The 24831-nt window shown below is 42.9% G+C and overlaps 1 protein-coding gene across 1 annotated transcript; it reads right to left on the bottom strand.

Moving 5' to 3' along the window:
* Positions 1-10382: 10382 nt before the first annotated feature.
* Positions 10383-22843, bottom strand: SRGN (serglycin). Its single transcript, XM_035138432.3, has 3 exons — positions 22711-22843; positions 14369-14516; positions 10383-12114 (listed from the first exon to the last, which is right to left on the bottom strand). Exons 1-3 carry the CDS (start codon positions 22799-22801, stop codon positions 11910-11912), a joined length of 444 nt encoding a protein of 147 aa, XP_034994323.3. The 5' UTR covers positions 22802-22843; the 3' UTR covers positions 10383-11909.
* Between the last annotated feature and the right edge of the window lie 1988 nt (positions 22844-24831).

The following is a 24831-nucleotide window of genomic DNA, read 5'->3' as shown; positions in this document are numbered from 1 at the left end:
TGATGGGAACTTAAGTACAGCAAGGGCCAAAGGTTCCCAGTCCCCACACCTGGCATATACTTGAAGTACTTCAAAGGCACGATTCAGCTGAAAGCCCTCTGTCCCATTCCTTAACTCAGTGGTTCCCAACAGGTGGTCCGGGGACCCCCAGGGGTCCGCGAGCTATGCCAGAGGGGTCCGCAAGATGCTATTAGAATAAAAAATATATTAAATATATTTTGTATGATAACAGATTTTTTTGTTTTGGCCGCTTCCTGCATGAGCAGAGTCTAGCGCAAAACTAGAATTAGATAGAGGCAGTAGTTCTGCTGTATGCCGTTAGGTGGCGCTTTACAAACACCACTGTTTTGCAAATACAGGGTGGGAGACACCTGGCTTGAGAGCAGTACATGTGAAAAGGATCTAGAAGTCTTGGTAGACCACAAACTTGACATGAGTCAACAGTGTGATGCAGCAGCTAAAAAAGCCAATGCAATTCTTTGCTGCATCAATAGGAGTATAGCATCTAGATCATAGCTAGTAATATTATCCCTTTATTCTGCTCTGGTCAGACCTCACCTGGAGTACTGTGTCCAGTTCTGGGCACCACAGTTCAAGAAGGATACTGACAAGCTGGAACGTGTCCAGAAGAGGGCAACCAAAATGGAAATGGAAATGATGCCTTATGAGGAACGGCTTAGGGAGCTGGGTATGTTTAGGCTGGGGAAGAGAAGGTTAAGGGGTGATATGATAGCCATGTTCAAATATAGAAAAGGATGTCATATAGAGGAGGGAGAAAGGTTGTTTTCTGCTGCTCCAGAGAAGCGGACACGGAGCAATGGATTCAAACTACAAGAAAGAAGATTCCACCTCAACATTAAGAACTTCCTGACAGTAAGAGCTGTTTGACAGTGGAATTTGCTGCCAAGGAGTGTGGTGGAATCTCCTTCTTTGGAGGTCTTTAAGCAGAGGCTTGACGGCCTGACGGCCATCTGTCAAGAATGCTTTGGTGGTGTTTCCTGCTTGGCAGGGGGTTGGACTGGATGGCCCTTGTGGTCTCTTCCAACTCTAGGATTCTATGATTCTAGGTAAAGAGGCAGCGCATGCATTCTACTAACGCTCACCTCCCCAAGATGCTTTGCGCGTGTCGGCTTCATTTGTGCGCTACTGCGCAGGTACCCTGTCTTCTCCATTCCCCTCCCTCCTCCCTGGCGTGCGCTGCCTCTTTGCAAAACAGTAGTGTTTGTAAACAAGAAACTTGGAGATAAGGCAATGAAAAAGATCCTTCCATTTGCAACCACATATCGGTGTGAGGAAGCATTTTCTTCCATGTGTTTCATGAAAAACAAATATAGGAATCGGCTCGACATGCGGTCGGATTTCAGAGTGAAAGTTTCAAGTTTGGAACCTAATATTTCAGAAATAATGGACTCAAAGGACAAATTTAACTCATCTCATTAAGAACTGAAAATTAAAACTAACTGTATACTGATGGAGTACTCTGTTGTAACTGTAAAAAACGTATACAGTAAATATAAAAAGACTCTTAATTTGGCTCTCACTTTTTAATTTTAGTATTAGGAATTAATGGGGGTCCTTGTCACAATAGCGGCTCGATGAGGGGTCCTTGATAAAATTTTGTTGGGAACCCCTGCCTTAACTGATCCCTTTGTCCTATTTCCTTCATTCAGAAATCAGCAGGACTCTTTAATTTGGCTCCAAAGCAAACAGGGAAGGAGAGTGGGCCAGGAGACTTGTGGAGGAACAGAAGCAAAACAGACCCTCTGTATCCTGTCTCAGTGCCTCAAAGCATTGGAAAAAAAGAAAACCTAGATGGCATTCAATTCTTACTAATCAACAAACACCAAGATATCCAAACAATATGGACAATGGAAGTCCAGACTTCAAAGGAGCCCTACAAGAATTTAATAAGCCACTATTAAAGGCAAAACAAACTGCACTTTCTGATTGAATTGAAAAACATTGTTGAGTGCCTTAACACACTACTGTACATCTTTAAGGAATAACTCTGATCTACAATAAAAGGAATTTAGAAAAAAAACCTTCAAACCTTAAAATGTGTGTTTGCAACACACTGCTGTTATATTTGCACATACACACATGCATAATTTAAGTCTAACTCTACAATTTGTTTATCCTGTCTTGCTTTGGAACACAGAGGCCATCCAGCTTCTACAACAGTGTTCAAAATTAGCCAGGCACTGAACATAATGCAGTCAATCACACAGCATAGTTTGTCACTTTAGACAAGATGGCAAATTTGTCATATACCAAGAGGAAGGGGAATCACAGCATGTGCTGGGAGGAAGAAACATGTAAGCCCAAGGGTCCTAGGAAGCTCATTCACATTAACAGCAAACCTTAACATTAAATCTGAGCCATCTCAATGACTGTCAGCTGAATATGCACAAGGCCCCCAGAGTAAAGGCTGTATTTGAAGAGGTATTCAGACATCTATCTGTATGGGCTCGTGGAACACTCATAATCGTGCACAACACATTATTGATTTGCAGTAATCAAGTGATGAGCATATATGGCAAATGTCTCCTCAGTATTTCAACATCTAAACTAGAGCTACCAGTAGTATCTGCCACCCATCCAAGAATTCATTTATTAATATAAGTAGGCTAGTAAAGCGAAGGCAAATAAGCATTGTCAACCTTCGGGTCTGACAGACCTCATTTGCCTTTAACAGCTGCATGAAAAGCAGAAGTTCAGCATGTGGGGCCGGGGGGGGGGGTTACATTGGTTTGGCATGTCATGGGGTTTAAACTCACAGCAGCTCTTCCAGCCATGCCTGAGGAAATCCCTGTATGTAATTCCTGTAGGCACTGTCACACCACCTTAAAGTATCAAATATGTAAAGTAAATGACTCAGGGTGCCTCCAGACTGGAGTTTATTCTGGAGTAGGTGTTGTTCATGGATGCAAGATTTGACAGCATCCACAAGAAATTGGTAACATAATACCAGACTTTTCAATGTGTTTAATCTGAATTTCACTTTACTATGCAAAGAAAAAGTAAAAACAACCTATTATACAGCTACAGGCATGCCTTGTGCAGATGCTTATTACTATGGTTTTTTTTGGTAAGCAGTTTGTCATATGTGTTGTGATGTTTTGATGAGTAGGTTCTACTGCCACCCCTACTTCCATTTTTTCTCAACTGCACACAGCCTAGTCACTTTGTTTCTGGCAACCCAAACAATCTCAGCCTATTTACCTATTTCCACCAACTGCCATACACTGAACACCTTTACATTTCAGCTAACCAGTTCAGAGAAGGTACGGTAGATATATTCACACAGTATATGTGGGGCATATCTCAGAGACAAACTGTAGTACATGCATTGAGACTTTAAAAATAGAGGTCTTATGCAATACCTTTCTTGCACAAGACCTTCCCACTTTCCTCTGTGGTCTTGCACAACACTTATTATATATATATATATATATATATATATATATATATATATATATATATGGAAATAAGTCACCCTGTAAAATCAGAAGTCTCCATTTTACATGTCATAAAACATGATAACTAAGGGTTTTAAAGTTTGCTTTTGTGAACTTACAAGTAAGGGGATTAAAGGTGTGTACCCAGCTACAGAAATACTTGTGCACATATTTAAAAGGTAGCAGAGAGCAGGGCACTACTAATACAGGAGAAGAACAAGAAAACACAGCAGGGAAATATTCTGGCACCAACACCCACTAGTACTGATGGGGAAAAACATAATGCCTATGAAAATATGTGTCAACACTCATACCAATCATGCTCACAGAAAAACCAAATCTGAACGACCCATTTGCAATATTAAGCCACTGCCTGAAAGCTCACTAATACCCCCATAGGCTTTTTACAGACATAAGTCACTTCTAATCAATTGACCCTAAGGAATCATATAAATATTATTATTTTGCTAATGACTCAAGAGTATATTGCCCGAACAATTTACATTTTATTACATGAGTGTAAGACCACATGCAGATTCTTTAAGGCATTGTTATGGATAGATATGTTATAAAGCTGGTCTTAAACCAGTTCTAGAATTCCTAAGGATTCTAATAGTATACCCAACCTGTTCCATTAAGCTACTTATCTATCAGTACACACCTGGACGGAATCACTGAACAAGGTGCACCCTGCCAAGCTTTTAAAAAATGTTAGAATGAAATGACTAGCTAGAATGAAAGGACTAGCAATTTGGAAAGCACCCTTGAGGTAATCTAATCCAGCCCCCTCTCTGCCCAGTGCAAGGAGTAACTACAGGATTTCTGACAGACATCCAACCTCTGCGTAAATACTTCTGGCAAAGGAGGGCCCATCATCACCTCATCAGGTGGTCTATTCCACTGTCAAATGGTACTTAGCATTAGGAATGTTCTCTTTAAACCTAGCTGAAATCTGCTTCCCTACACCAGTGTTTCTCAACCTTTTTTGGGCCAAGGCACACTTGTTCCATGAAAAAAATCACGAGGCACACCACCATTAAAAAAGTTAAAAAATTTAACTCTGTGCCGCCCTAAATTGACTATATAATTATGACTGTAAGAAACACTTGCCAATTGCTGTGTTGGTTGCAATCTCCTGTAATAAGGCTTCACAAGCCGCTGATTTCTCTGCCAGCACAATCCTTTGCCCAGCAAGTTTCAGGTTGAGCTCATCCAGCCAGCTTCTTTAAGTTTGTCTAAAACCACCCTCCCGTGGTGGTGGCTGTTGAGAGCTGCGCTCGCTCCGCGTTGTGACCCGGCCGGCTTCCTTTCCGGCGGGTTAGTGCTGCTTATTGGCGGCCGCCAGGCACGTGACAATGCAAATCGCCCTTCTCGTCGCCGCACATCGCGGCACACCAGCCAGCGTCTGCACACTAGTGTGCCGCGGAACAGCGGTTGAGAAATGCTGCCCTACACTTTCCACCTACTGGTTCTAGTCCTGCCCTTTGGAGAAACAAAAAAACAAGCCTGCTCCATCTTCTTCATTAAACCTGTCAAATATCTGAAGACCACTCTCATGTCTCCCTTTAATCGTTTGGCGAGCCAAACATAGGCTCGCTGTGGTCTAAACCACTGAGCCTCTTGGGCTTGGAGATTGGAAGGTCAACGGTTCAAATCCTCAAAGTGAGCTCCCGTTGCTCTGTCCCAGCTCCTGCCAACCTAGTAGTTCAAAAGCACACCTGTGCAAGTAGATAAATAGGGAAGGTAAACGGAGTTTCCATGCGCTCTGGCTTCTGTCACGGTGTTCTGTTGCACCAGAAGCTGTTTAGTCATGCTGGCCACATGACCTGGAAAGCTGTCTGAGGACAAATACGGGCTCCCTCGGCCTGCAAGCGACCCCATAGTCGCCTTTTACTAGACTGAACTTTAACTTTTCATTCAACTATTCCTCACAGAACTTTGTTTCAACACAATCTCAGATGCCCTCCTCCTCTGGACATGCTCATTTGTCAATGCCCTTCTTCAAAGTGTGATGCCTAGAGTACTCCAGACTCCAGGTTCAGCCTGACCACTTGCAACCAGTTGTGCAGGCAAAGTCTTCATACCACCCAGTTCTTCATAGAACCATCAGCGGCCTGAGAGATTTGGGATAGCACCTACTACACCTTTCCTAGGGTTGCTTCAGGAATACCTGTGTGCCCTGAGGGAGGGTAGGTGCTCAGGGAGCTTGCGCCACCAACTCCCAGTCAGCCTGAAAGGGCTCTATCAACTCTTCATTTTATATTATAGTATTTTTAAACTGTGTGTAAACCACACAGAAACGCAGGACATAAAGCCAATAAAAAAACAATCAGCAAAGAAGCATTCACAGTCCAATCCTTACAACCTGCTCCCAGTTCTCCTTGGGTTCCCTATACACTAGGCATCCCCAAACTTCGGCCATCCAGATGTTTTGGACTACAATTCCCATCATCCCTGACCACTGGTCCTGTTAGCTAGGGATCATGGGAGTTGTAGGCCAAAACATCTGGAGGGCCAGTTTGTGGATGCCTGCTATACACTTTTCATCCCTACTGGTAATTACTAACAGCATTCTTAAACCTTACAACAACAACAACAACAACAACCCTATTAGGCTAGTCAGGTTTTTCATGCCAGTGCTGCTGGGCAACACGTGAAGTAACAGCGCACTGTAAGTAACTGTGTGGTGTAGGTCGCCTCTCCCTACGCGAAGAGACACCGGATTACGTGCGTGAATCCGCCGAGAATATAAACTCGCAGACACGTTTACGACCCCACCCCACAATTCCTCCTGGGAGTATGGCTCCTCTTAGAAGCCAAACCCGAGAGTGCCACCAGAGACATGCCAGGTGACTCTGACGTGTCCCCCCACTCCACGAAAATCCCAGCCGCTTCCCTCCCTCCCTCCCGCCCTGCGCGCTGAGCCCGCCATGAGAAACCTAGACCCTGACCTTCCCGGGGCACCGGCGGCAAGAGCGCCCCTCCCCGCGTACTTTGCCTTCTCCTCAAGAAGCGGCGGAACACACACCGCCCGCGTCACCCAGAAAGGCGGGATGGAGCGCGTGGTGGAAGCGGGGCGGCGGCATCGAATGGAAGCCCCTCGCGCCGAGAGTGCCGTATCCATGGGAACGGCCAACGGCCTCCCTCGCCTCAAAAGCACCCCAGGGCCCAACCCGCCTCACAAGGAGAAGGAAGGAGGAAGGCGGCGCCGCCGCTCATACTACAACGGTCCTGCAGGCCTCGGACAGGCGAGGCGACGCACCGCCATGAACAGCCCCGCTTCTCTCCTCCCCGCACCCCGCCGCCGCCGCCTTAAGTCGGGCAGCCGCTCACTTACCATGGTCAGTCGGACTCCAGCCCCCCTCCCCAAGCAACAGTAGCAACCCCGGCCCGCGCCCCTGTCATGTGACCCTTAGAGGCCGCCGTTCGGCTACACGCCCCCAGCACGTGACCACCCCTCCCTCGGGGCGGTGCCGGAGAAAGCCGGGCTAGGCGAACGGCGCCGGCAGGCAGGGAGGCAATGGCCGCTAGGGGGCGCTACTTCTCGCAACGAGGCTGAAAACACACTCGGAAGCAGAAACTTTAGTTCCGCCCCCTCCCGACGTCTTCCGTTCTGTGAATGAGCTAACCGTGCCGCCCAATCAGAGGCATGTTTATTTGGAAGTGAAAGCCCCGCTGAGTTCAATGGGGATTCTTCCCAACTACTTTTATAAAGGGTTGTAGCCGCGGGCGTCTTCCGCGTTGCCTGTTTGTTTGTTTTTTTGCTGGTACTGTACCCGTTGTAGACAATTTAACAAAATAAATAAAATATGTATACCATTAAATATATTTTGGTAGGTGGAAACAATATTATGCCACATGTCAAAAACAAACAGATATTCTGGTTTTGTAAGTGCAACTAGTTTTTTTCTTCCTGAAACAACAGCCTTGTGGAATCTTAAGACTTAACAGATTGATTGTGGACATAAGCTCTGGTAGGGTATTCTACATTAAAAAATAAAAATAAAGCCAGAATTACAATGCACACTTAAGTTAGGTGCAATCTTAGGGTTACCAGATGTCCCCATTTCCCAGGGACAGTCCCCGGATTTGTGAATAAGTCCCTGGACAAATTCCACCCCCCGGAATGTCCCCGGATTTCATCAAATGTCCCCGGGAACCACAGCAGGGCAGTCTCAGCAGCTCGGAACAGTTGGCTCTGGCTGGCTTCAGGAGCTGCTCCGAAGTCCCCATATGATGGTGGTGCAGGGGCTCTACGATGCAGCTTCCAGGCTGCCTCCACCTTCCCTGACCCCAGCAACTAAGCTGTGAAGGGAGGCTTCATGCTGCCTATTGGAGCAGCCTCCCAACTCCTACTTGTGTAAAAGCAGGATTGGGGCGGGGATCTCTCAGCTGTGAAGGGAGGCTTCACGCAGCCACGCTGCCTATCAGAGCTTGTGTGCAAGCAGAAGGGGGCAGGGATCTCTCAGGCAATGGGAAGCCTCTCTTCCCAGCTGAGGGATCCCCGCCCCCTCCTGCTTGCACGCAAGTACCGGTAGGAGTTGGGATGGGCCTGCTCTAAAAGGCAGTGTGAAGCCTCCCCAGCTGAAGGATCCCCACCCCCTCCTGCTTGCACGCAAGTAGGAATGGGATTGAGGTTGCTCCAATAGGAAGGGAGGCATCGCGTTGCTCAAGCCTTGCCGCCGCTGCCACTCTCGGCCCTCTTCCTCCGCCTTCCATACCTGACCCACCACGCACCGCTTCCCCACCACCACCAAATAACCAACAACTCAGAGGCTGCCCAGGCTCATGGAGAAAGGAGATAGAAGCCCTGGAGGAAGGGGAAATGTGGCAGCTGCCACCGCCATTGCTGCAGCATCAATGTCCCAAGTGTTATTTATTTATTCCCTGGATTCATTGAAAAAAATCTGGTAACCTTATCAGCAATCTCCACTTATTCTTCAATATATACAGTATACGTATGCTCATAAAATCTTCATTGCACTTGCAGCGTAATCCACACCACACATTTAAACCACATGGCTTCCCTCAAAGAATCATGAGAACTGTAATTTGCCCTTCACATCCTATCGTGCCCAAGATTCTTTGGGGGAGAAGTTGTGTGCTTGTGGATGTCTACTCAGAAGTAGATTCCACCTACTTCAATGAAACTTTCTCCCTGGTAAGTTCATGTAGAACTACAGCATTTCTCAGCTGTTTTGTCCACTGCATGCTGGAAGCTCTTCCTGGATCTCCCATTAATTTTTTTGCAATATGGAACCTGCCTTGTGCTGGTTCACACCATTGGTGCATCTAACTCAGTATTTTCTACATTGACGGGCAGTAGCTCTCCAGAGATTTAAAAAGGCAGTCTGGAGATGCCAGAAATCAAACCTGGGACCTTCTGCAGCCAGAGCAGACACTGCCACTGTACTATGGCCTTTTCCCTAGCTATCATGCTTGAAGACATGTAATGAGAGAACTTTATCCCAATGAAGTTTTAGTACAAGATTTTGCATTAGTTGTTGCAGCAATGTAAAATTCCATCAAATAAAACTGAAGTTAGGATTTCCTTCTCATCATCACCAGCAGACGTCTTGTATTTTATGGCTCACAACCTAGTACAGTAAAATAAAAAAATTCCTTCAGTAGCACCTTAAAGACCAACTAAGTTTTTATTTTGGTATGAGCTTTCGTGTGCATGCACACTTCTTCAGAAGTACAGTGGTACCTTGGTACTCAAATGGCTTGGTTTCTGAACAAATCGGCTCCCAAGCACCGCAAACCTGGAAGTGTTACGTTTTTTGGAAGTCGAACATCTTCTGCGGCTTCCGATTGAGTGCAAGAAGCTCCTGCAGCCAATCGGAAGCCGTGCCTTGGTTTTCGAACGGTTTCGGGAGTTAAACGGACTCCCAGAATGGATTAAATTCGAGAACCAAGGTACCACTGTACAGTCATACCTTGGATCCTGAATGCCTTGCTACTCAGACATTTTGGCTCCTGAACGTCGCAAACCTGGAAGTGACTGTTCCGGTTTGCAAATGTTATTTGGAACCCAAATGTTCGACGCGGCTTCCTGCAGCCAATCAGAAGCCACGCTTTGGTTTCCAAACATTTTGGAAGTCAAACGGACTTCCGGAATGGATTCTGTTCAACTTCCAAGGTATGACACTACAATGATATGGAAAAGAGTATATACCTCCTGCTGCATGTACAGAGAGCATCCCTATTCTTCAGTAAAAAGCCATCAGTTCTGGGGATTTACTGAATGGGTGGAAGTGGGGATAGAGTGTGTTTATACTGGGAGTCATGCGGGCTGAAAGTCTCACCTCAGGCAGCACTTCTGCAACACAACAAGGTTCCAAAATATACTGCCCTACCTACAGTCAAGTGGCTGGAGGGGGAACCCACAAGTCACTAAATTGGCACTAGATTGTATGTATACGCTGCAGCTCCTTAGAACAGTTCTAGGTTAGCACAAGTGTTAGTGCTTCTCTGCCACTACCATTGAAGGAGGAGGCAGACCAGATTAGAGAGGTCTTGGATAGCAAAAAATATTCAAACTAACCCAGTATCACTCTTCCCTTCTTCAGCAGCCATATTTATTAGGCCAACCAGAACATCAAAAAACAGGGTGCAAGCTTTCAGGTTCTCCATACACCTATGGTAAACAGAGCAAATGGTAAACAGAGCAATGGGCAGTGGTGGCTGGTAACACTGTCCAGAGAACATTATATCATATAATCTAACAATCTAACCTACCCCTTTCCCATGTAAAGCATTGATGAAATATGCATTTTATATGTATATTCTCCAACTTGTGGATTTTCTTGTGTCTTATACGTTAACATTTTCACAAGTCTTGTAGCTTAGATAACATTAGCACCATATTTATGGCAGTAAAACCAAGAATATTTAGATTATTACTGAAGAAATAAAAGAGTCTTTCATTGCATGTAGATTTTAATAGAATAATGGTTGAATAAATGCAGGTATCAGGGCAAAGTTAGAAAGCAGTTTAAAGTATACTATAAAAGAAGTTCTGTAGCTGCTTTTAAGATGAATAAAAGATTCAGGATGTGCAGATTTGCAAACACAAGGCCACATTATGATGATATAACTGAAGCAGGACAAGAACACTTGGGTGATTAAAGCAGTATAGTTTCTCATATTGCAAATAACAAATTCCAGAAGGGATAGAACGTAAGTATAACTATTTTGTGGTCTGGCATTAGGGATGGGGAAGAAATCTGGTTTGGTTTGCATTTGAATGTGAACCAACCTAATTTGTATTTCCTGAAACAATACGCAAAGACACAGCTATCCTTCACTTCCTATCTATTTCTCCAAATGTTTCAATACAGTTCTCCAACTCGAAAATATGTTTAAAATGTGTATATCCAGGGAAGGTGTACCCCAAAATATATACATTTTATTAGTGAAAATAGCATACAAAATGCATTATATTAGGTGAAATTGCTTGCAAAAAATGTGTATGTTAGGAGAAGCGTTTACACCACATTAGGACAAATGCATACAATTTTTTGTAAAGGTGTTTTTTTCCTTTTTTAATGCAAACTGATGCAGAATTTTGGTGATCTAAATTTAAGATGGGAAGAATGAGAAACTGACAGATTTCTCCATCACTATCCAGAATGCCAGTTTTTTAAAAGAACAGCAAACTAATGAAACTTTTGAAAAGTGTTATACAGACTAGGAAACTCCGTAGCATGGTATAATTCAAAGGATTTGCACCAAACCCGAAGCAGTGGAAATGTCTGGGTTCTTTCACTGCTTCTTACATGGCCAACGCCATGGCTAAATGTAGAATGTCTCCAGATAGTCGAGAATCACACAAGGACTATGGGGCACACACTTGCTGGCTTGCCTTGGGTTGCTATAAAGAGTGGGCCACCCCTAAGTCAAAAGCCAAGTAAAAGGAAGTGAGGCATTGGAAGAAATTTGCCTCACATTCCTCACATTACCTAATTCCATTTCACATTCATACCAGACATTTAGAGCACAAGGCTTCCCAAAGAATCCTGGTAACTGTAGTTTACCCCTCACAGAGCAGCAATTCTCAACACTCTTCACAAAACTACAGGTCCCAATATTCTTTGGGGAATAGTCATGTGCTTTAAACATATGTTGTGGATGTGACCAAAGTTGCTGCTTTTTAAAAATGGTATTTCCCCTTAACTTAAGTGCTATTTGAACAAATGACTGATATGTTCAGATTCTATTTTCTGACAACTAAAAATAAATTCCAAATTTTGGAAGGCAAGTTTACATCTTGAAAAAAAAGAGAAAGCTCACTTTCAGCACATTTTATGCCAAAGAGAAGCACTAAAAAATTAAGGCATTTATAGTTTGTTTGATAGTTTTTATAACACTTTTGACTGGGTGTCATTTCACTTAATCATAAAACACAAAAGCATGCAAGAAATTAGATTGCAATTGCCATAACAGAAATTACAGTCTGTTATCTTGGAAAAACAAAGCTTCATCTTTTAGTTTAAACTTCAGATTTGGATCAGGTGTAATCTGGTCAGAAATAGTGGCATCATCTGTGTCAAATTCGATGCCTGACCCATATTCTTGTTCAATTTCATTTCCTGATCCATACTCATCTCCAGAAACTAGAAAGTGTTCAGGGTGGTCTTGAAATTTCTTCATTCTGAAAAATAGCAAAAAAAAAAGAGTTATTCTAAACCTTGTGATATAGGCAAAAATCTGCCCTTATTCCCTTATTGGGTAATCCATTGGTTGGAGAATATAACAGAGGCCAACCAGAGAAGTTTGAGAAGCAAAGCCTTTATTTTCGCTGTTGCAACAGGGTCCTTCCCCTCACGCAGGAGAACAATGAAGGAACCCCAAACAAAGGTGTCCTGCCCTTAAATAGAAATTTGAAATTGGTTTCAGCCCACCCCCCAGAAGCATCACCCATATGTCACAGAAGGGGTGTAGCCCAAGACCACCCTCCCTAGATTCATCATAGGTACATCATGAAAGGGGAGGTCTGGTGGCAGTAATCTGAGCATCCTGGACCCTGCCCCCTGCCCCCAAAACCTAATCAACAAAAGAGAGAGATATTTACATTTCCCTGTTTCCCAGCCAAGTTAATCACACCCTTTTGTCTGGCACTCAGGTATCAGGATGCCAGGGATTATCACTTTAATTCCTGAGACAATGAGAAGGTTCCCCCCACCCCCCTTCTTCCTTGCAGAGGAACACCTGGTCAGAGAGAGAGTCAAAATGGTGTCAGTCAGGCCTGTCTTCCTGTGCTGCTTCAGACATGTACCTGTACTGTACATTCATGTACATGTTTTATGAACAATTATATATATATATATATATATATATATATATATATATATATGACCTCAATACAATCGGATATACTGTATTGTATATCCGATTGTATTGAGGTCATATATATGTAACTTTGAAATCCTCATTCTCAGAACTAAGCTTGGGAATGAACTGAACCAATTTAAAGAAATAGATGCTGTGTATCTAGGGTTAAGTGCTTTTTTACAGCCAGACATCAGGGACCATCCATGGCTGATGAGAGTCGTATTCTTCCAAGAAACTGAGAGGTGGACTCCAGGTGTTGGCGATTCTGATAGAAAAGTGGAGCAAATGTGAAATGGAATTGATGAATCATATTGGGAGGATTTGAGCTAAAATCTTAAGGGCAGATCCCAAGCAACTTGACAGGGTTTCTGTAATAAATGAGAGGCATGGTTGCTTCATTGTTTACATATACAGCCCCACCACTGCGTAGATAAGGGGTGAGCAGAATGTAGATCAGGATCTACTGAAAGATTGCTGGGTGATTTGCAGTATCTCAGCTAGAGTTTGACTTCCAGTAGTCCAAACATAGCAACAACTAAAAGCAACTCCCGCCCCCCATACTAAGTTGGGCTGTTGTAACAAAGCTAGGGGAAACTAGGGTTTTTTGTCCTAGGCTGAGCATGCACCCAGAGGCAACCTTTATTCCTTGCATATAACATCCAAGACACTGTGCTGCACCTCTATTTAGTTGACCTCAGGCTTCTAAAATTAAGCAGATTAAGCAGATCCTACAGGTCTAATGCCTGCCCATCCCTACAGTAATAGATATGCTGTACAGTATCTCCCTGTATGAGCCTTCCCAGGCTTTGAGATATTCAGGAAGAATTTCTCTTAGTCTCTTCACAGGTACGTTTGGTGAAAACAAGAGAGGGCTTTCTCAGTGGCTGCTTCCAGATTGTGGAACTGCGTTTCATGGGTGGCTAGGTTGGCACCCACCCTCTCTGCTTTCCTTTCACTGGTAGGCAAAGGGTTTTATGTTCAGACAGACCTTTGGCCATTAACTGGCTGCAGTTAGGCTTCTGAGGGTGGGTGTTGAATATTCTTTTTGTGTTTGTGTTTGCTTTAAAATAGCTATTTCTTAATATGGCTACTTGTTTTTATTTATTTTCTTAAAATATTTATATTGATTGTATATTTTTAGCTATATCTGTTTTCGTTCATGTTGTGAGTCACCTTTCCTTCTATAATGGGAGAAAGGCAGGATATAAAAAAAATTAAAATAGCTGGTGTTTTGCAGAGTTTCATTAGCAAAGAATAGGTTTCTGCTCCACACATACCTCTGTGATAGGAGCTTGGAAAAGAAAGCAGAGGGTAACCTGTCAGGTGGCTGTAAAATGCACAGGAACCCTGCTAGAAAAAAAAGGAGCAGCAATTCTATTTGCCTGTGGTTTTTTGGAATCCAGGTAATGGGAATGCAGATGTATAATGGTTAAATGAAAAATATTTCATGGCATCAGTACAGCTGCCTAAAATCTATTGCGTTTTGCATCATCATCCTGTAAACACTGCTTAGTAAACATTGCTTAGTGAAAACTCATAATAAGTACTAAAGACAAAAGTTATTTTTTCCTTACAGCATTGGATCAGCCATGGGAGGGAGGATCATATTAGCACTTCCATCAGGAATCACAAAGCGTAGCCCTCGCTCTTCAATGCAATTTGCAGAACCGGCACCAGGTCTGCACCTGACCCACGCATAGTGGCCGGACTGAACAGGAGCCCCTGGTGAAAATGTACATTTGTTAGAATCAGGTGTATTCATAACCCTTAACAATTAAATATCAACAGATAACCCTGCGTTAAATACTAATACGGACTCCTCACATTTAATGCAATCACTGTACGTTATGGAAAACAGAACAGAACAGAAAATTCAATATTCAAGTTCCAACAGGGTTGTCTTTTGCCAAGGTCTGAAGGTTAGCAACCTACTCTGGATGAGTAAAAAGGTAAAGGTAAAGGGACCCCTGACCATTAGGTCCAGTCGTGACCGACTCTGGGGTTGCGCGCTCATCTCGCATTATTGGCCGAGGGAGCCGGCGTATAGCTTCCAGGTCATGTGGCCAGCATGACAAAGCTGCTTCTGGCAAACCAGAGCAGCACATGGAAAAACCTTCCTATTTATCTACTTGCATTTTGACATGCTTTCGAACTGCTAGGTTGGCAGGAGCTGGGACCAAGCAACGGGAGCTCACCCCGTCACAGGGATTCGAACCGCCGACCTTCTGATCAGCAAGCCCTAGGCTCAGTGGTTTAACCACAGCGCCACCTGGGTAGCTTCTCACAAATATCACTTCATGGGAAAACCATCAGTAGCTTCATTTTAAAATGGGCACCTTTGAACATATATGCACAATAACATTTAAAAATATGGAGGCTACGGGTTAGGGAGTAAGCAAAGCAGAGTTGGTGGCTGATGGAAGACACAGAGAGATCAGCCTTAAAATTCCATAGCCTCTTCCTCAGTATATTAGAATTGGCAGGTACAATCTCATACTTACCAGTTTGAAAATAATCTTAGTAAGCTGGGCCTGAATACAGAATACAGAATACAGTTAAACTTCGGTTGGTGAACGTAATCAGTTCCAGAAGCCCATTCGGCTTCCAAAATGTTCGAAAAGCGAGGCATGGCGTCCAATTGGCTGCAAGAGCCTGCTGCACTGAAGCGGAAGCCGCATCAGACACTCAGCTTCCAAAAAACATTTGAAAACCGGAGCATTTACTTTTGGGTTTTCGGTGTTTGGAAGCCAAAATGTTCCAAAATGGAGGTGTTCGGAAACCGAGGTTTGACTGTACAGAGCAGGCTCAAGGAATTGCATCACTCCAGAGGGAAATCTGGATGCCTAGGAGCTTATGGTGACCAAAATCTCTAGCAGCATTCCACCTACTAGGTCTGGCCAAAGACTATCAAGAAAATCCAAAAGAAGGACTGACAAGGAGACAAATGACTCAAAAGGCTTTGAAGGAGTCTGAGCATGGATGATCAAAGGCAGTCCCATGAGGTTATCTAATAAACAGAATGAGTGGGGATGCCGTTCCACTTCTTTTCATGCAGACGTAACCTTGTTGATTCTGGTTAAATCTGAAATAAAGCCAGACCACTTCTTTTCGCTCCCTTTCAAGCAGTGCAGGCAAGCTGTCTAAATGGAGCAGCCACCAAAGAAGTTATTGATGACTGTATATAAAATATGAACTATAAAGTTGTTGACTGTTTACAAGTCCAGTAACCTCTAGTTCCTGGTGGCTCAAACCACATTGAGAAAGTCCTCTATGGTTGTTCAACGATCCCCATATGGGCCAGCTGCATATTCCTGCATTGCAGGGGGTTGGACTAGATCAGGGGTTCCCAACAAAATTTTATCGAGGACCCCTCATCAAGCCGCTATTGTGACAAGGACCCCCATTAATTCCTAATACTAAAATTAAAAAGTGAGAGCCAAATTAAGAGTCTTTTTATATTTATACGTTTTTTACAGTTACAACAGAGTACTCCATCAGTATACAGTTAGTTTTAATTTTCAGTTCTTAATGAGATGAGTTAAATTTGTCCTTTGAGTCCATTATTTCTGAAATATTAGGTTCCAAACTTGAAACTTTCACTCTGAAATCCGACCGCATGTCGAGCCGATTCCTATATTTGTTTTTCATGAAACACATGGAAGAAAATGCTTGCTCACACCGATATGTGGTTGCAAATGGAAGGATCTTTTTCATTGCCTTATCTCCAAGTTTCTTGTTTACAAACACTACTGTTTTGCAAAGAGGCAGCGCACGCCAGGGAGGAGGGAGGGGAATGGAGAAGACAGGGTACCTGCGCAGTAGCGCACAAATGAAGCCGACACGCGCAAAGCATCTTGGGGAGGTGAGCGTTAGTAGAATGCATGCGCTGCCTCTTTACCTAGAATCATAGAATCCTAGAGTTGGAAGAGACCACAAGGGCCATCCAGTCCAACCCCCTGCCAAGCAGGAAACACCACCAAAGCATTCTTGACAGATGGCCGTCAGGCCGTCAAGCCTCTGCTTAAAGACCTCCAAAGAAGGAGATTCCACCACACTCCTTGGCAGCAAATTCCACTGTCAAACAGCTCTTACTGTCAGGAAGTTCTTCTTAATGTTGAGGTGGAATCTTCTTTCTTGTAGTTTGAATCCATTGCTCCGTGTCCTCTTCTCTGGAGCAGCAGAAAACAACCTTTCTCCCTCCTCTATATGACATCCTTTTCTATATTTGAACATGGCTATCATATCACCCCTTAACCTTCTCTTCCCCAGCCTAAACATACCCAGCTCCCTAAGCCGTTCCTCATAAGGCATCATTTCCATTTCCATTTTGGTTGCCCTCTTCTGGACACGTTCCAGCTTGTCAGTATCCTTCTTGAACTGTGGTGCCCAGAACTGGACACAGTACTCCAGGTGAGGTCTGACCAGAGCAGAATAAAGGGATAATATTACTAGCTATGATCTAGATGCTATACTCCTATTGATGCAGCAAAGAATTGCATTGGCTTTTTTAGCTGCTGCATCACACTGTTGACTCATGTCAAGTTTGTGGTCTACCAAGACTTCTAGATCCTTTTCACATGTACTGCTCTCAAGCCAGGTGTCTCCCACCCTGTATTTGCAAAACAGTGGTGTTTGTAAAGCGCCACCTAACGGCATACAGCAGAACTACTGCCTCTATCTAATTCTAGTTTTGCGCTAGACTCTGCTCATGCAGGAAGCGGCCAAAACAAAAAAATCTGTTATCATACAAAATATATTTAATATATTTTTTATTCTAATAGCATCTTGCGGACCCCTCTGGCATAGCTCGCGGACCCCTGGGGGTCCCCGGACCACCTGTTGGGAACCACTGGACTAGATGATCCTGGGGGTTCCTTCTAATTCTATGATTCTATGGTGTGGAGGCCCCAAAAATGGCCTTTTCAGTGGCAGTTTCTCATGTGGAATTTCCTCCCTGCTGAAGAAAAGGCGCATCTACCTCAGTGGGCATTTTGAGGCGATCTGATTGTGGTTGCTGCTGCAATTGTTATTCAGGGATTGTGTGTGTGTGTGTGTGTGTGTGTGTGTGTGTGTGTGTTTTAAAGGATTGTGTTATTGTTATATATTTTTATCTGGTAATAGTTATCCACAGATATGTATTTTTATCCATTTGCTTAATTGTAAACCCTCCTGTGGCTTGCAAAGGCTTACATTTTAATACCAGTAGATCTCAACTTACTGAGGAGTTACAGCTTGTGCTCTACAGCAGTGATGCAGAGCAGCAGTTATTGGTCACAATACAAATTATTTCTGAGAGAGAAAGGATTAAACTGTTGGACCTCTCAGTGCTATTTTTCTAGACAAAGAGGTGCTGGAACTCACCATGAACACCTCCCTTGTTCTCTTAGAATGGCATTGGCGCCCATCTGAGAGGTGCCGGAACTGAGTTATAGTGAGTACTGGTTGAAAAAAGCCCTGGGTCCTCTGACCCATGAACAGACCAGGTTGTCGTCCTAACATCTGTACCCACAAGGCCTAATTGACAGTTGCCGCAGAGGTCCCTTGGGCAAGAAGGGGAAATAAGCTCCCCACAGCTGTGATTCCTTTGGCCCAGACTTCCACAACTTGGTGCCATCCAGATGTTTTAGACTACAAATCCCATCAGACAGCTGTGTTGGGGGAAATCATGGCAGCCTTGGTCTCTGTTTCCAAATATTTTCTCTGTTCAGATCTTCCAGTGTCAACAGGTATATTAATACAAAGGATAGAAAAGTGGTTTGAATAAAGGCAATAATAATAGATTAAATCCTCCTAAAGGCCTATTTACAACTTGTGATAAATAGTTACTGCAGATGTTTCCTAGATACTTTCTGACTTTTAACTCCTTCCTTTTTAGCTTAACCACATTCCAGTGCAGGCCTCCCCCCAACCCAAAGATCAAAGAAGCAGAAATAAGCATTTCAATTTGTGGAATTAAACTTTCATCCTGTTCTTTAATAGTATTAACTGATTACCGGTACATAGCAAGCTTTATAGTTGTGTCCATCCTTTGTTGCTTTTTAACCTAAGTAAAAGTTATGGCAGTGTCTTTCCTGTTACACTTGCCTTAAAATTTGCACTAAGTTATTTTCCTAGTCTTCTGAAAAGCACAGACTGGTTTTATTAAGGAATTTGGGGGGGGGGGTAGCTATTGAAACTTGTTTCCTGTTGACACTTTTGGATTGCTTTCTTTAGCCTGTGTATAGTAGTTTCAAACAGCACTTTTATTTGAGCTATTTAAAAAAAAGTGCCATAGGCAACAGTTTAACAAGAAGATAAAAAAAACTCATGAAAATGGTTTTTCATCAGCCTAAGTGGGATTCCACACTTCTTTTGCTCAAACAGCAGCCAGTTTTTAAATCTAGGAGAGTTACAAAAGTGACATGTGTGTATAGCATGCTGCCTGCCATTCAAAAGGAGGGGAGGAATCAAAACATCCGCTGGGCTAGTGCCCTTATGTAAACCAAATCAGTTCTTTGGATGCCAGAGCTAGGAATGTGGAAGAAATTCACATTAAAGGCAAATCTACCTTATTAAACCTTTCTGAAACAATACATGAATTGAAAACACAGGCATCCTTCAAAGATCACACTTTCCTGAATTTTGCAATTGTTTCTCCAATCAAGCAATGTGTTGAAAAGAAAAAAGAAAAAAGACATATACACTGGACTGGGGTTTGTTGTTGTTTAGTCGTTTAGTCATGTAAAGTGGGCATTAAAAGGTATATATTGATGAAAATATTGTACAATAATATATAGAGAGAAATGCTTTTCAAAAAGGTGTATATTATGCAAAATTGCATGCACAATGGTGTCAATTAGGAGAAATTCACACTAAAATGCTGGTGAATTTTCAGTAGGACAATTTCTCCCACAAACGGATGTGGAAATGTGGAGAATTGAATTCATGATGAGGAAAATGAGAAACAGAGAATAAACTGAATTTGACACATTTAGCCATTCCTATGGAGAGCTTAATGGTTTGAAGAGGGCATATTGCCATCTATGCTTACTGTGAAACGCCAAAAGATGAGCCACAGTTCGACATGTGGCACTATGTTATTATCCCAAGGAAACTTGAAAATGAGAGGTCTCACAAGTCAACATAATGATGCAGTGTAAGGTGCTCATTGTTCAGGACATCTTCCAGAACACTTTGCAATGTTCTATTCCATTCTGCACCATTTCCATTTCCTCTCCCTGCCAAAATTCAGCAGTGTTCTGTGCCTACAGAGCATGCTCAGTCCTCAGTCAGTCATTCGTGAGGGATCCACCCTTAGGGATTTCTACAATTCCCAGCACCCTGAACAAACTACAGTTCCCAGGGATCTTTGGGGGAGGCCATGTGCTTTAAATGTATGGTGTGGGGGAGGATAAATACATCCAGGTCGTTGGGCTGTGAGCTGCATTTGTTTTTAGCTGTTCGTGTATCCTGTGTGGTAACTCCTGAGGTACAGAGCCCTCAATTTCTTCACACTTACACAAATTTCCTCTTGTACCAGAAGACAACCTTGAAGCCCTAAAAGGGGAAGCTGAATGCCTTTTCAAATAGCTTGGTTTTTTTCTTTCAAACCACACACCAATCAAACAAAATCAACAAGGCACCTAGAAATCGACTGAGAGAAAAACAGTGTCTACATTTTCCAGCCGAGGGTAGTATACTAACGCATCCTGTCAGCGCAAACTTTCCATTTCTACAATAGAATTTCCCCTTCTCTTGTTCCTCCCAATGACGCACCCCAAAACTGGTGCAGGTGGTTAGTGGGACCCCTAGAACAGATTTTAGCGGGTACATGGGGATCAGAAGGGAGAACATTCCATTACACAAGCAGAAATTATTGTGCTGATGGACCAAACACAGGGTTGGATTCCACCCTAACTATATAACAATAGGTTACCAGAAACTGCTCAGAGGACATAAAAAATGAGTATGTGAAACTGACAGTTTAATCCTTAATAAGTTGGCTTGGGTTAAGTCCCTTTATGATTGCAGCCTTAGGGTTGAGAGTAAGCCCCATTAAACTCAGAGGGACTTTTTTCTGAATACACCTGCATCGAATTGGGTTCCCTGGTGCATTTTTGGTTATTATAATATAGAGAACATAGGTGAAGCACACCTAAGGTAATATTCAATTTATAAAGTAGTAAGATATCATTTTTAATTATAATTTTCTATAGCTTACCAAATACAGCAAATTTTAAACCCTTAAGTCCAAACGTACTTGGTATGGTGACTCATCAATTTACTGTCACACGAATTTTGGGTCTTAGGTATTTGGCAACTGTCAGTTTCTTGTATTTTAACTGCAATATCACCTAATTGGGGGGATCTTCCTGCACATCAGAGGGGAACTGTAATAGTCACTCAAAACAACTCCATGTATGACCACTTTGTGGTGAACTGTCACCACATCTGCTGCCAACCAGTAGAGAACATTTCCCAAGTGTTCAAATGTAAGACTTGAGGCTTTCCCATGATTGGTTGCTAGTTGTAAGAGGTCCGGTTACAAGTTGTCAGTGGCATTCATCATACTCGTTTAGGATTCTAAAGCCCACTCACAGGCCTCACAACCCACAGCCTGGGAAACATTGTTTTAAATTACAGTCGTACCTTGGTTCTCAAATTTATTCCGTTCGACTCCAGAAACTGTTCGAAAACCAAGGCATGGCTTTCGATTGACTGCAGGAGCTTCCTGCAGCCAGTTGGAGGCCGCGTCAGATATTCGGCTTCCCAAAAATGTTCGCAGACCGGAACACTCACTTCCGGGTTTGCGAAGTTCGGGAGCCGATTTGTTTGACAACTAAGGCGTTCGACTACCAAGGTATGACTGTACTATCAATCATTTGAAAATTATACAAATAGCATTTTAAAGTAAGGGTGGAAACTATTAAGCCTTACTTATGAAACTTATTTCCAAATATATGTGTCTTATTCTGCTACCTTTATAGACACTGGAACTTGTTGATGTTGAAAGTATTTCTTATAATTACTTTATAGCCAAATTATAATAGGTTCCACTTTCCTAATGACTACAGTAGCTGATGCATAACAAAAGTGCAAGTACACTTTCCCAGCTAGTACGCCAAATGCATTTTCCAGGCACCATAATATATTGTCGTGAAAAATGGAATTCCCTTCACTGACTCATGCACATAGGCACAGAGCTCATATAGCTGTTGCAACTGTAAGGTGCTGGGTAGAGGATGGTTGAACCTTTTAGCGTCTGTGATATCACTGGAAACAAGTGACACACTTCCCCCCACAGACCATACCAATGTCATTCAGTAACCATATTCCCCCCTCCCCATATATATGTGCTCCCCAACTGCACTATTCACACATAGGAGAGCACATCATGCCTACTGAAAGCAAAACAAGAAGTATTGAGCATTAGGAAGACAACCTTCTCCTTTTTTTCAGCAAAGCCCAGTAACTCAGTGAGCCTTCTTTAAGGTCACTTTTATTTCCCTTCCCCCTCCCCTTTCTAATTTAAGTCTTTAGAGGCAGTTTACTCCTGTGTTTGTGGAGCAGGAGCAGCCACCTCTCCTTTTTCAAAAGAATAAAAGCAACACATAAAGGTAGCCACCCATCCAAAGAGATTGCTCTGCTGTAGCAAGGCTACCTCCACATTCATACATGGGGTTGGAGTAACACATGACTGGTGTTGTATATAACGATAATCTTAAAATCCACATGAGAAGGACATGGAGCAGCTGTTTTAGATGGCAATCCTCTACACAGTTACTTGGGAGTTAAGTCCCATTGAATTCAGTAGGACTTGTTTCCGAGTAGACAGGTATAGGACTGCACAACTAACTAGCCTTGTTTTTCCTATATCAGGCAGAACAAGAAGATTACAGAAAAAGGAAAAAGAAAAAACAGCCACTTGCGGTTTTACCTTGTACTGTGCATCCCATAAAGAGGATTACACAAAGCGCCATGAAAATCCTCCCGTTATGTCTGACAAGCATCTGCATTTTGGCCTGCATGCCTCCGTACTCCTCCAACTGTCACTGCTACTTTGCAAATGCAACAGGGCAAAGAGAGTGATTTGCCTTTACAAAAGGTTTCCAAAACCTCAAACCCAACCCATGACTTGCGTCACAACTTCCTGAGCACAGAAAAGTGACGCATCTAACATCAAAACCTGGAGCGCTAATTCTACAGTTCTCAAACCACTCAGCACAAGAAGGATGTTGCTCAAACAAGACTGACAGGTTACAGTGCAATCCAGTGCATGGCTACCCAGAAGTAAGTCCCACCAAATTCAGTGGGAGTTACTCCAAAGTAATAGGATTGCAGGCTTCATTCTAAGAAAACTTACAGGGGTTTTTTTAGCATTAAGGATTGCAGACTATAAAAATTAATTTTTGGAATCTATGCACACAGCAAGTCAATACAATATAGAGTAGTTAAGGGTGCGGTTTTATAATGATAAGGGTATCTACCGACTAGTTTTATACCAATCCAAATGCTTTTTAAAATAATGACCATATATAATAACTATAGTATTATATTTAAATAATACCAAATAATATTGTTTTAAATGACTATATACCATAACTATAGTATAATATAGCTATATTAAATAATACTAAATACTGTATTAGTATTTTGTTGCTCGTTTTAAATATTGTAAACGGCCACAAGAGTTTCAGATGATGGGTGGTTTAAAGAAAGAAAGAAAGATTTTAAAATGCTTCTCTCTTTTTTTTCTGAGCAGTAGTTATTTCTTACTAAAAGTCCCTAGGGTTGGTTTCCTTCACAGGGGAGAGTGTGTCTTTTCAGTAATTTAATCTGAAACCCAGTAAACACTTACCTGAGAGTAGGTCCCATTAAAGACAATAGAGCCTGCTTCTGAACAGACATGCCGGTATACAGTATTGCACTATTTACTGCACTGTCCATGGGGCAGTGTCATGGGTCCTGTGGCATTAACTGGGGCAGGATGTAGCAGAGAAGGAGAAGGATACAGAGTTCAGAGATGGGGAAGAGGCCAAGCAGTGAGATCATTCATTGACCCATTTGTTGCTGGACATCAGAGATGGGGAGTTGAAGCTGTCTAAGTCATCCTTACCCAACCCCTTGAGAGTGAAGTTCCCATGGTAACCAAGGAGGCTGCTGGCCAATGAATAGGGCCAGCTGAATCAGAGGCAGAAGTTGAGTTGGAGAAACCAACTCAGGCCCCATTGTCAAGGACGTGCCAATGATTGTTTTGGTGTGAACAGACCCAGCACACCCACAGGAGTGCATGCTTGCAAGTGTATTCTATTTTGCCTGGGACAAGAACGATGCAAATTACTGGTCCTGCCCCACTTCAAAAGTTGAGCAGGAGGAACGTGTCAAATGTTGGGATAATATCTTAGCTGCTGCCTAGCCATGAATCTTAGACACTTATAGACTTGTGAATCATGTGTCCTGTACTTTGAACTAATGCTTATACCATATACTGATTTCTTGAATAAAGTTCTCTGGTTTCCTGAGCTGAGAGTCCAAGTACTGTGTCTGAGGGTGAAAGCCAGCACAGTTGTAATGCCAGCACATCTGTCCCGCTTTCAAATGTTCCTGACGCATTATGGAACTGTGGCTTTTTGATGGATATATGACCATGTCACTAAATTATATATGACACTAAATTTCATTCACACTGGTGGACATGGTGTGACGTCAACATACACCACTCCCCACCCTTTAAGCACATCTACCTATGGTTTGTTTCCCCATTATTCACCAACAAAAACAGTGGGAAAGAACAGAAAACCAGGATACGGCCCCCAATTCCATCCCACAATTTTCTGGGGTTATCGGGGTTGCCAATGGAGTTTTTTCTGGAAGCAATTAAAACAGAAATGAGCATTAGACATGCACTAGATCGCACAACATATATAAAAGTGTTTACATTGTGTAAAAGATCACATAAGACGGGGAAATTATCAGGTAAGGAAACACTGGGAAAACAGAATGCAGTACTAATGTTGCTTGCGGGGGTGGGGAATCCAATTATTGTGCAGGGAAACTG

The sequence above is a fragment of the Zootoca vivipara genome, chromosome 5 (assembly GCF_965207765.1).
Source record: "Zootoca vivipara chromosome 5, rZooViv2.hap1.1, whole genome shotgun sequence".
In the NCBI taxonomy this organism is placed as follows: domain Eukaryota; kingdom Metazoa; phylum Chordata; class Lepidosauria; order Squamata; family Lacertidae; genus Zootoca; species Zootoca vivipara.
This window is presented reverse-complemented; position numbering and strand designations above follow the sequence as displayed.